The sequence below is a fragment of the Colius striatus genome, chromosome 10 (genome assembly GCF_028858725.1).
Source record: "Colius striatus isolate bColStr4 chromosome 10, bColStr4.1.hap1, whole genome shotgun sequence".
Classification (NCBI taxonomy): Eukaryota; Metazoa; Chordata; class Aves; order Coliiformes; family Coliidae; genus Colius; species Colius striatus.
The window spans coordinates 4,882,995-4,895,307 of record NC_084768.1 but is presented as its reverse complement, the minus strand read 5'-3'; the positions used below and the strand labels follow the sequence as shown (position 1 = coordinate 4,895,307).

At 41.1% G+C, this 12,313-nt stretch overlaps 1 protein-coding gene across 1 annotated transcript in view; it reads left to right on the top strand.

Moving 5' to 3' along the window:
- Window positions 1–12,313, top strand: part of COL24A1 (collagen type XXIV alpha 1 chain) — a 150,840-nt gene that overhangs the window by 48,500 nt on the left and 90,027 nt on the right. Inside the window, exons 15-19 of the mRNA XM_062003927.1 lie at window positions 3,955–4,008; window positions 4,096–4,140; window positions 4,551–4,604; window positions 5,058–5,111; window positions 6,698–6,751. Of these exons, the coding sequence (XP_061859911.1) occupies window positions 3,955–4,008; window positions 4,096–4,140; window positions 4,551–4,604; window positions 5,058–5,111; window positions 6,698–6,751 (261 nt within the window). The remainder of the gene's footprint in view (window positions 1–3,954; window positions 4,009–4,095; window positions 4,141–4,550; window positions 4,605–5,057; window positions 5,112–6,697; window positions 6,752–12,313) is intronic.

The window sequence follows — 12,313 nt, the reverse complement described above, 5'->3', positions numbered from 1 at the left end:
GGTGAGACCTCATCTGCAGTACTGTGTCCAGTTCTGGGCTCCTCAGCTCAAGAGGGACAGGGAACTGCTGGAGAGAGACCAGTGCAGGGCTACCAAGATGATCAGGGGACTGGAGCATCTTCCTTATGAAGAAAGATTGTTTGAATGGGGGCTGTTTAGACTAGAATGAGGGGGGACCTCATCAACACTTACAAGTATTTAAAAGGTGTATGTCAAGATGATGCAGCAACGCTTTTTTCTCTTGTTTCAAGTGACAGGAGTAGGGGTAATGGATAAAAGCTGGAACACAAAAGTTCCACTTATATTTAAGGTAAAACTATTTTACTGTGAGGGTGATGGAGTCCTGGCCCAGGCTGCCCAGGGAGGATGTGGAGTCTCCTTCTCTGGAGGTCTTCAAAACCCACCTGGACACATTCCTGTGTGACCTGATCTAGGTGGATCTACCTTAGCAGAGGGATTGGACTAGATGATCTGTAGAGGTCCCTTCCAACCCCTACCATTCTGGGATTCTGTGACTGAAATTGTGCAGCTGTATCAGTGTTTTAAAAAAAAGATTACTACATATTACTTCTAAAAAAAATGCTAAAATTGATTATTCTGATTAAAACTTCATAGTTTAGCCCTTCCTAAAATCCATGAGCATAACTTTTTGGACAGTTAAAGCTCGATTTGCCATGTTGCTGAATTTCAGTCACTTAGAGAGATTGTCAATACTTTTCTGTGCAATACAGAACTTTTCAATCACTACTCCAAAGCCTTTGTCACTTATACATAGCTGAAATACAACCATAATGAGATCTATTTCTTAAAAAAAATAGCATATTTAGATTTTGACCAGCACGAAATCAGTAATTGTTTTGCCTCTGAATTCTATTTGAGTGGCCTGCCATCTCTTGTTTATATGTGGGACTCTCTTGCACAGTTCCAGCTGTGTGAAAGAGCATTATGCTCCCATGCACTCTACACGGTTTGTATTCAAAGACAAGAAAGTAAAGCCTCATTATGTATGATTACTAAGCTAATTACTCCAGTGCGTAGTGTCACAATGTGACAATTTGGAACAGGACTTTTACATGGAGTGTGCTGATAGTCACATCTTTTGGTAGAATTAGAATTTGTCCCACAGAACTGTTGGAAATGTTACATCATCTGCTGCAGCTCCATTTGACTGCAGGGAATTAGGAGTTTGTAGCTGAGGTGTGTGTTTATGTGCAGAAAAACAATGATACTTGGAGGCGAAAGTAATTTTGCAAATAAGCTTGTGGTCTTAATAAAGTTTAGTGGTTAGGATAACAAATGTGTGAACAAAAAATGTATGGATGAGTGCTTATGATGTAGAAATATGACTCCATAAGTGTAGGATCATTGTACATCATTTCCACAGCTTAATAGTTCTTATATATTAGGGTAACTTTAAAGGTATCTTCTTTCATTTATCAAGACATAGTATCGTTGCCACTCAGGACCAGTTAACTCTCCATGGTTGCTAAGACCTTAGTAAGGTTTTGCAGTTGAGGAAAATGGCCCTGTAACTTTTCCTCCAGATTGTGAACACCCTTTGGAGGCTTGCAAAGCATCAACAGATCTAGCTGGGGTTTGGAAATATGGTCAGAACATGCATCAAGAGGACTTCACTATCTAGTGGCATGAGTTTTGTGGATGCTAACACAGTGTGTATCAGTAAAATCTACTATTATGCACTCCTCTGAGTCTCTGCATTGTGTCATATTAGTTACTTTTTCCCGATCTGTAGGATAATAAGGAAGAGCTGTGCTTTGTTCCAGAGTTTCTTTACAAAGGATCATTGCACTCGTTAAATGTAGCAAAGTATCACCAAGGTCTCAGGGGGATTTCAGGTGACTGCAGAATCCCCAAGTACAGCTTGTGTGATACAGCCCTGTTCCTTGACCACACCTGGCCTCCAAGTCAGGTTTGTGCACCCTGTCCTGTTTTCATGTGGCCCTTATTCAGGTAGATGCTAGTGGTCCTTCAAAACTGAGTAAAGAACTAGAGATCTCAATGTTTATTCTATTGCAAGATGCAATATATTGAACACAAGAGTAAATATATTAATCTAACAGAAGCCAAGAACAATGATTCAAGTAGCTTGTCCAGACTAGCTGTATGTAGTATCAAGAAATAATTATATTGTTGTGCTTGTTCATGACAACAATGGCAAAGTAAGCAACAGCAGCAGTAAACTGAGTCCAAGAATTCCTTCTTTCTGGTTTTTTTTTGGTCAATATTCAAAGCTGTTGCCAAATTCAGAGTTTTGACTGGCTGAGCAGTCAGTCTCTGAAGACTTGCAATGCCATAAGTTTTAAGAAGAAACCTCAGAAAAATTGACTACAGTTATCAGAGCTAGCTTTTCTTTTTACCTTTTTGTTTTCCTTAAAAAGTGTCAAATCAATTAATACCAGGAAGCATTAGTTTTCCTTTTCTGGTATCTTATCTTTTTGATAGGTAAACCAATTTGGGTTTAGATTCACTTGTCACATAGAAATGGTGAGAAAGGTAGCTGAATATTTGGTTTCTATCTATCAGTAAGTTCTTATGAAAAGTATAATTATTTTCCAACATATAGCAAAGCTTTTGTAATTGGTAGACAAAAAAACTGACATTCTTCATAATTCAATCCTTTTCTTATCAGTGACATCATTTTTCTTTGTGTGTAGCTCCAGTTCATTGCTGTTCAGCCAATATCTCTGGGGACTGACGAGAGTTCTGTCAACCTGATTTTTTTTTAAAGCCGTTTCGGAGCTTCTTGCCATTGCTTTCATAAGCTAAATTTCCAAGCTCAGCATCCTTCTGTGATTTTTCAGTCAATGCTATTGTTACCCCAAGTATTCATTTGCATGCACACCATCATTATCACAGAAGTGGCTTGCTAAACCAGAATACGCAGCACAAATAAGAGACAGCAATGTAAATGATTTATCTTGGCATCAGCTAACATGACAGAATATGTCATTTGAGCAGTCATGGAAAGCTAAAACAATATAGAGTGGCAATTTTTCTAGGAGCTTTACCAAGCACCATTGAGATGCCAAGTCATCAGGTCTTCTTCAGTGAGCCACGAGTCTGATGATGGCTGCAGAAGAATGTTTTCACTAACATTGCTGGAAGAGTCTCCAGAGAATAATAAACCTGTGCTGAACTGGAAATCAGTAGGTGTTCATCTCATCTTTTCCATGTCACTCTCAGCAAGTGGCAAAAGATTTATGTATTTGCACTTATTGCTGCTTTTTCTGTTTATCCCCAGAGGTAGAATAGTCAGAAAGTAGATAGTCTTTTCCCTCTGTAATATAGTTTATCCATTGCTATACAATTTCTGATGTGTAGCTCACCATCTTTCATGTTATTGCTATTGCTGTGTTGATATTTTAAGATTGTTGATTGTTTGCAGTTGACTTTTCTTTTTAAAACCTCAGCAGGAGAGATGTAGTGTGGGCTTTGAAGTTACATAAGAACATGAGGCCAGTGTGCCCATCAGAACTCATGTTCAGTTTTCACACTTGGCATTTGGGGAGACATGTAGTGCCACGTTTTGTGGCACTGCTCATGGTAGAATAATTCCTTTAAGCCAGATTTGATGCTTGCAGAGTACTAGTGGCATGTAACCCGAGGGACAGAGGGAATAGCCACTGAATGTACAGCCACTGCAGTACAAAAGAAAGCTTCCTTACTCTGCATTGCCTAATGCACTGCTCCCTTCTCTTGAATACACGTTACAGGAAAAGAGGAAAGTTTGGTTTCTACTGGGTCTGCTGATGTGATTGGGAACTGTAAATGTGGAGGGCTTATAATATGGATACTTTATCCTTCAAGAAACTAGCTTGAAAAGAATTTTGATTTCGCTCTGTGATGCAGAAAATGACACATTCTGTCACTAGACTGTAAGTTACTCCATTTCACCAAATGTTTAATGCAGTCACCTTTCTTGCTGTCTCATAGGGAGGCATTGGGCCGGCAGGACCAAGTGGACCATCAGGAATTCCAGGGCCTATGGTATGGTGCTAAACAATCCCACAGCCCAGTGCCTGTGCTACTTTCCAAATGATAAACATTACATTTTTGTTTTCTTCATTTTAATAGGGTCTCCCAGGGAGTATGGGACAGCCTGGAATGAAAGGTGATAAGGTGATTTAAATATTTCAGTTATCTTGGAGATATACTGTTCTTTCAGACTCTTTTCATTGAAACTTGAGCAAAATTATGTACTTGACAAAACTTCCCTTTTTTCCTTTTATTTCTTGTCTATTTCGACCTTTTTTTCTTTTTCCACTTACTTCAGTGTTATGATCTGGTACTTTTAGACACATTTCTTGCTGGACACAGCACTTACTGCTGAGCATAACAATGCCGGGTGCTGCATCTATAGGGTTTCCTGTCGAGAGTGTGCTTCAGTGCAACACCTTGTATTATCATTTGAAGATCTGTGTTCATTTGAAACAGTAAATGTCGAATTAATCTTTCTCATTCTCTAATTCTGATAACTACTCCGTTTGAAGCCACATACGTATGTCTGTATAAAACAATATGTTATTTAGGGTGAACATGGCCTTGCAGGGGAGCCAGGAGACCAGGGATACCCAGGAGACAAGGTAAATTGCCTTTTTTTAGGAAATGCTGTGCTAATTACAACAAAGCAGTGAACAAAGACATGTACATAATTATGGCTGCTGTGTATTCAGAGATGCATCAAACAAGAGAATTATGGTACGATCTGAAAGCTGCTAAGAAACTGCTGTAAAATATATTTTTCCCTTCAACCCTGAGATTCATCTGCAATTCACCTGGACCAAACGTGCTTCATAGCAGCAGCACATGGTCTGACACACTGCTTCATATTATGAAACATCTTATTTGGCTCATCCATCAGAATTCACTGAAGTAACATATTCTGTGAGAACTCTTGGTGAATGCTGGATGTTAGAAGACATTTCTCGTCCCACAGAAATATTTTGAAGCCTGTTTCAGGTGGCAAAGTACATCAATCTATTGCTTCCAACATAACAATATGTTTTTATGTGTGTTTAATAGCTTTCTTTTTTCAGGGTGCTCTTGGTTTACCAGGACCCCCAGGGGTCAGAGGAAAGGCTGGGCTCCCAGTAAGTGCACACATCATTTTGTTTTGCTCTCAGTAGATCACTCTATGATAATTTGATACTACTTTATATCTTATTTTCACACTGCATGTAATCCTGTAGAAGCTACCTAATTCAAAATGAACAAAGAATAAGGTCTAAGCTGCTTTTCTCTTAAGTGACTGGTTGGTTAATGAATCAGATCCTAACATGTGAGATATCATACCAGGCATCGGTATACGTGTTGGATTTTACTACAGAAGTGCTTAGGATAGTAGCTATTCTGTGACAGTCACTTTGTGGGGGGACAGATATGTTGGTAATGTTTGAAACAAATCCACTGAGGGCTTTGGGAGCGAACAAAATGACCATTTCTGCTGACTGGATATGAAGAGAATGGGGGAAATCTCATTAATAATGGCCAGTAATTTCTCACGGGGATGGGAGTAGTCATTAGTTCCAGTATTTACTGATTTTTAGTAACTTTAAAGGCATCTGTGCAGTGCTGCCACTTCTGCTGCATTTGCAAATATTGAGCTAGAGAAGACATCACACAGGGTTACCTGGCTTTTTGTCTTGTCTGTTTTTATCACGACCTACTGCTCTTCAGTGTGTAATTAAAAGCTGACAATACTTAACACTGTTAAAGAATTAATCTGCCCTGTCTCAATTCTCTTATGTGCAATCAAACTACTACATGAAAAACGTACTCAGATCTCATAGGCCTTTGAATTGAATAAAAAATACTTTCTTTTTTCCAGAGCATTTGTGATGTAAAATCCCTCAAGAAACTCTCACAAGTTTGCTTACGCTTAGATAGTAAAGTTCAGCTTTTTTGCCTTTAAAGATATAAGCAATTTCATTTAAGATTAGTGTGTAAATTAGCCCATTCCTTAACAATTGTGAATTTTATGCACAAACTGAAGGTGACTAATTTCTTATGTCCTGCAAATAATATAATTTTTAACTTTGTGGAAGTTAAAAAAATGTAACTTCTGCATTGATGTCAAACATTTTTTAAAGATATTTTCCAGGTCAGACTTTAATTTTACTCAAGGAATATCTAGTTATAGCAGCAGCAGCCGACTTTTCAAAATGTGGAAGAGCAGATATAATTCAGATAAATATTTTAGTCAATTTTTAAATGTATCAGTATTTATACATAAAGGAGTCAAGTGTGGATAGGACCTAATTTTACTGTTATTAATCACAAAACTGACATTTCTTTGACCACTGTGAGAAACTTATACTATAAGCACGTAAACTCATGTCCATAACAGTTACTTTTTGAACTTTTAAATAATATGGAGTTTTTATTATGAGAACATAAATCAAGGGGGTTTTCTATGACTGTTTGGATCATTCCAGAACTCTCAATTTCATTTGTCTAAAGCTAATTTGCCTTTTTTGTCATGACTTCACAGACATACAAATAAAAACTGTCTTAATGGAAACTAAAGAGAGGCAGTTAAAAAAAAATCCTATTTAGTGGAAAAATCATTTCAACACTTCTATTGGGGTTTTTTTTATACATGTTTCTAAAATCTTCATTTAAACCTGTTGTTAAATAAAAATAATTATCATCAAAAATTTGTTTGGATTCTTTTAAGGGGAAAATTGGAGATCCTGGATCCCAGGGGCCATTGGGTCCTCCGGGACCTGAGGTAAGAAGTTACTTGATAGATATAAGTTGGATGTCATTTAATTATGAATTCCAAAAATCAGAGGTAATTGCTTCACAAAAGACTCTCTTAGTTAAATTAGAAATACTTGTTATTCAGTCATACCCAATGAATTCATTTTCCTCCAATAAGTACAAAAGATTCTAGCTCATAATGTTTAAATGCAAATAGTAATATACAGGATCTATGAATATGACAATTCTTCACATGCCTATGCAATTAGGATTTGCCATCTTTTCAGTCCATGCATTGTGGATTATCACAGGCTCACGTGATTTCTCAGGCACACTTCCATTCATGCTATCTCCATCGTGTTTACCAATGGGATTTTCCAAGCCTTTGTGCATATTTATCTCTTACAAAATAACTTTATTTGCAAGGAATGGAAAGAATAAACACTGGTTGCACAGGAAGCATTGCCAAGCACTTGAGTCTAGCAGTGTAGCTGCCAAAGAGCTGTCTAATACTATGGAACTAAGTCAGTCTCTGGATTGTTGCGTTTCAGTACATTTTTGCATTTATACCATGGACTATATGAAAAAATGCAGCAGACTGCACAGGAAAGACATATACACACACTGACACATGTATTTACTGGAGAGATGAAAGCAAAAAATGCTGATTTTTCTTTTTAATCCTCCTCCTCAAATGGATATGAGTTGATTTATATGTCTGGAAGATATAAATTAGCAATGATAACTGTTCTGGCCAATATCCAATATCTCCTCAAACCAAGGCTCTATATTCCTACCTTTTTTAAGAGGGATCCTAAGGCTTCTGATTCTTAAAGAACAAGTTATTGGCTTTTATTACTTTGTATACAGCTTCTCTAAATAGCTTTACACAATTAACACAAGTGTAAATACTTTTATACTTTTACACAGCTCTTCTAAATCCTAAAGAACACATTTTCTTATTGCAGATGAGCCTTCGTTGAGATAAAACTCACTTGGGAAACGTGTTGTAGCAATAGAAATAGAAGGCAGCCTTTTCAGAATAAGGCAGTATGTTTTAGTAAACAGAGGGACAATATTTTCATAATAGAATGAAAAAGGCACAAAGCCTATGCATGCTACCCACTGCTGCCTTCCTCTGTGGCTCAGGATTGTATATGTTGTGAGCCTCTTTGCTGTTGGCAAAAGAGATCCTTGCATCATCTTTTCTCTTCATATAGCTTACTGCAAGGGAGACCTGTTGGTCTTGAAGCCTGTGTCCTGGTGACCTTTATGCCTATCCAGGTAGAGCACAGTTCCTTATTCCAACCTAAGCACGGTATTCCTTTGGGCCTGAGGAAAAATTTGGGGCTAGTACCCCAGGGCAGATGTGGATGGGAAAGCTTCCTGTCTGAAAAGCTCAGCATATCCTTTGACTTAGGGGTGCACAGTTACTTCAGCCATTGGAAGGCAAAGTGCTTTATGTTAGATAATGTGGTAGTTTGAGCCTGGCTGGATGCCAGGTGCCCACCACACCGCTTTACCCCCCACCTCCCGAGAAGCAAGCCAGGGAAGGGGAGAAAAAAAAATGGGAATCTCGTGGGTTGAGATAAAAGCAGTTTAATAAATAAGCAGCAAAGCCGCGCGCGCGGGAAGCAAAGCAGAAGCAGATAAGCTGTTACTCTCTACTTCCCATCAGCAGCGATGTCCGGCCACCTCCCGAGAAGCAGGGCTTCAGTACGCGTAGCGGTTGCTTTGGGAAGGCCAGAAATGCATCTCGCCTCCCCTTCCTGCTCCTTTCCCCCAGTTTATATTCCTGAGCTGACGTCATATGGTATGGAATATCTCCTTGGTCAGCCTGGGTCAGCTGTCCTGGCCATAGTCCCTCCCAAGATCATGCCCACCCACAGCTATTGGTGAAGGTGGGGGAAGGAATGCTGGAGGGACAGCCCCGATGTTGTGCAAGCGGTAGTCATAATATTGATATCAACAGTAAGCACAGCACTGCAGGAGCTGCTGTGGAAAATCACTACCGTCCCAGACCCACTACAGTCTCCACCCCTTATTCCATACCATTTATGTCATGCTCAGACAAACCATCTTAACAATCCATATACATTCTTATATACTCTCATTAACCAGTACCCCCACTCTTCAACAGACAAACATCATTCTTGTATTCCCTCTTGCATCTTGCATCAAACAAACAAACAACATTCTTATATCTTTCATCCTCTGTAGATGTTCACTGGAGCAGGTCATAACTTCTGTCTCATCCATCAAGATGAATATCCAGGCCAGGGGAAACAGTATGTTCAGTGTTGGGCACCAGCACCGGCTTGGTTTGTCCACTTGTTCGGTTTTTCTTGCAAAGTTCATCTACAACAGATAACTCACATAACAGGTTATTTTTCCCCCAAGGTTAAGTCTCCTTGAGGTACACATCGAGTTTCCCCATCCTTTCTCATCACCCACCAAGTACAGCCAGGCCCTTGAGCAAAGACAATCCCACGAATGGGTTTGCCTTTTCCCATGGGAGGTGCAACCCATACTGCCTTCCCCAGCCATTTCCCTGGGTGCACTACGGGGACCTTATCTCCTCCCACAGTATGTAGTGGTTTTGTTTGGGCAGGACCAGGACGGTTAGTTGAACCTCTGCTATTGACCAGCCAAGTGGCTTCTGCTAAATTTTTATCCCACTGCTTCCATGCCCCATTGCCCAGTGCTCTCAACATGGTCTTTAGTAACCCATTATATCTCTCAATCTTTCCAGAGGCTTGTGGGTGATAGGGGATGTGGTATATCCACTCAATGCCATGTTTCTTTGCCCAGGAGTTTATGAGATTATTTCGAAAATGAGTTCCATTATCTGATTCAATTCTTTCTGGAGTGCCGTGTCGCCACAAAACTTGCCTTTCAAGACCCAAGACAGTATTTCGGGCAGTGGCGTGGTTGACAGAGTATGTTTCCAACCAACCAGTAGTTGCTTCCACCATGGTGAGTATATACCGCTTGCCTTGATGTGTTCGTGGTAGTGGTCCAACATAGTCAATTTGCCAGGCCTCACCATACTGAAAACCCAGCCATCGGCCTCTGTTCCAGGGAGACTTGATTCGTGTGGCTCGCTTGATTGCGGCACATGTTTCACATTCATGGGTGACCTGTGTGATGGCTTCCATGGTCAAGTCCACCCCTCGATCACGAGCCCATCTATATGTTGCATCTCTTCCCAGATGTCCTGATGTTTCATGGGCCCATCGAGCTATAAATAGCTCACCTTTACGCTCCCAGTCTAGATCTACCTGAGCTAGTTCAATTTTAGCAGCTTTATCTACCTGTTGGTTGTTCCATTGTTCTTCATTGGCACGGCTTTTTGGCACATGAGCATCTACATGACGTACCTTCAGAGTCATATTTTCCACCCGAGCAGCAATGTCTTGCCATAATGCAGCAGCCCAGATGGGTTTACCCTTGCGCTGCCAGTTGGTCTTCTTCCATTGCTGTAGCCATCCCCATAGAGCATTAGCCACCATCCAGGAGTCAGTGTAAAGATAGAGTACTGGCCACTTCTCTCGTTCTGCAATCTTTAGAGCTAGTTGGATAGCCTTCACTTCAGCAAACTGACTTGACTCACCTTCTCCTTCAGTGGCCTCAACAACTCGTCGTGTGGGACTCCACACAGCAGCTTTCCACTTACGATGATTTCCTACCACGCGGCAGGATCCATCAGTAAACAAAGCATAATGCCTCTCATCTTCTGACAGTTCATTATATGGTGGTGCCTCTTGGGCGCGAGCTACTTCCTCAGGCAATGCTCCAAAATCTCTGCCTTCTGGCCAGTCCATGATTTCTTCCAGGATTCCTGGGCGATTAGATTTCCCCAGCCGAGATCGTTGTGTAATCAACGCCATCCACTTACTCCATGTAGCGCTGGTTGCATGATGTATAGAAGGGGTTTTCCCTTTGAACATCCAGTGTAACACAGGCAGACGTGGTGCCAAGAGGAGATGAGCTTCTGTGCCAATGACTTCTGAAGCAGCTCGAAGTCCCTCATATGCTGCTAGTATTTCTTTTTCAGTTGGGGTGTAGTGGGCTTCCGATCCTCGATATCCTCGGCTCCAAAACCCTAATGGTCGACCTCGGGTTTCTCCAGATGTTTTCTGCCAGAGGCTCCAGGTGAGACCATGCTCTCCAGCGGCAGTGTAGAGGATATTCTGCACATCTGGTCCTGTACGGATGGGCCCAAGGGCGACTGCACGAGCTATTTCCTGTTTAATTTGTTGAAAAGCTTGTTGTTGCTCAAGGCCCCACTCAAAACAGTTCTTTTTTCTGGTTACTCTAAAGAGAGGGCTCACAAGCTGACTATAACCTGGGATATGCATCCTCCAGAATCCCACAAGGCCCAGGAAAGCTTGTGTTTCTTTCTTATTAGTCGGTTGAGACATAGTAGCTATTTTATTCACAACATCCATAGGCACATGCCGACGCCCATCTTGCCATTTTATGCCCAAAAACTGTATCTCTTGTGCAGGTCCCTTTACTTTGTTTCTTTTTATAGCAAAACCAGCTTTCAGGAGAATCTGTATTATTCTTTTCCCTTTCTCAAACACTTCTTCTGCCTTGTTGCCCCATACAATTATGTCATCAATGTACTGTAAATGTTCAGGGGCATCACCCGTTTCCAGCACAGTTTGGATTAGACCATGGCAAATAGTAGGACTATGTTTCCACCCCTGGGGCAATCGATTCCAGGTATATTGGACACCTCTCCATGTGAAAGCAAATTGTGGCCTGCACTCTGCTGCCAATGGAATTGAGAAGAATGCATTAGCGATGTCAATCGTAGCATACCACTTGGCTGCTTTTGACTCCAGTTCATACTGGAGCTCTAACATGTCTGGTACAGCAGCACTCAGTGGTGGTGTCACTTCATTCAGGCCACGATAGTCTACTGTTAACCTCCACCCTCCATCAGATTTTTTCACAGGCCATATGGGACTATTAAATGGAGAATGAGTTTTGCTAATTACTCCTTGAGCCTCCAGTTGATGAATCAACTCACGGATGGGAGCCAGGGAATCTCGGTTCGTGCGATATTGCCTCCGGTGCACTGTCCTGGTAGCAATTGGTACCTGTTGCTCTTGAACTTGCAGCAATCCCACAACAAAAGGGTCTTCTGAGAGGCCAGGTAAATTAGAGAGTTGTTTGATTTTTTCTGCATCTACAGTGGCTATACCAAAAGCCCATCGATACCCCTTGGGGTCTTTGAAGTACCCTCTCCTGAGGTAGTCTATGCCAAGAATACAAGGGGCCTCTGGACCAGTCACAATGGGGTGTTTTTTCCATTTGTCCCCTGTTAAGCTCACTTCAGCCTCTAATACAGATAATTCTTCACATCCCCCTGTCACTCCAGAGATCCAGACAGAATCTGTGCCTCTATACCTTGATGGCATCAATGTACACTGTGCCCCTGTGTCTACTAAGGCTTTATACCTTTGTGGGTTTGATGTGCCAGGCCATCGAACCCACACAGTCCAGTAGATTCGGTCATCCCTTTCCTCCTCCTGGCTGGAGGCAGGGACCCTCTATTTCTGTTCTTCATCAGAGTATT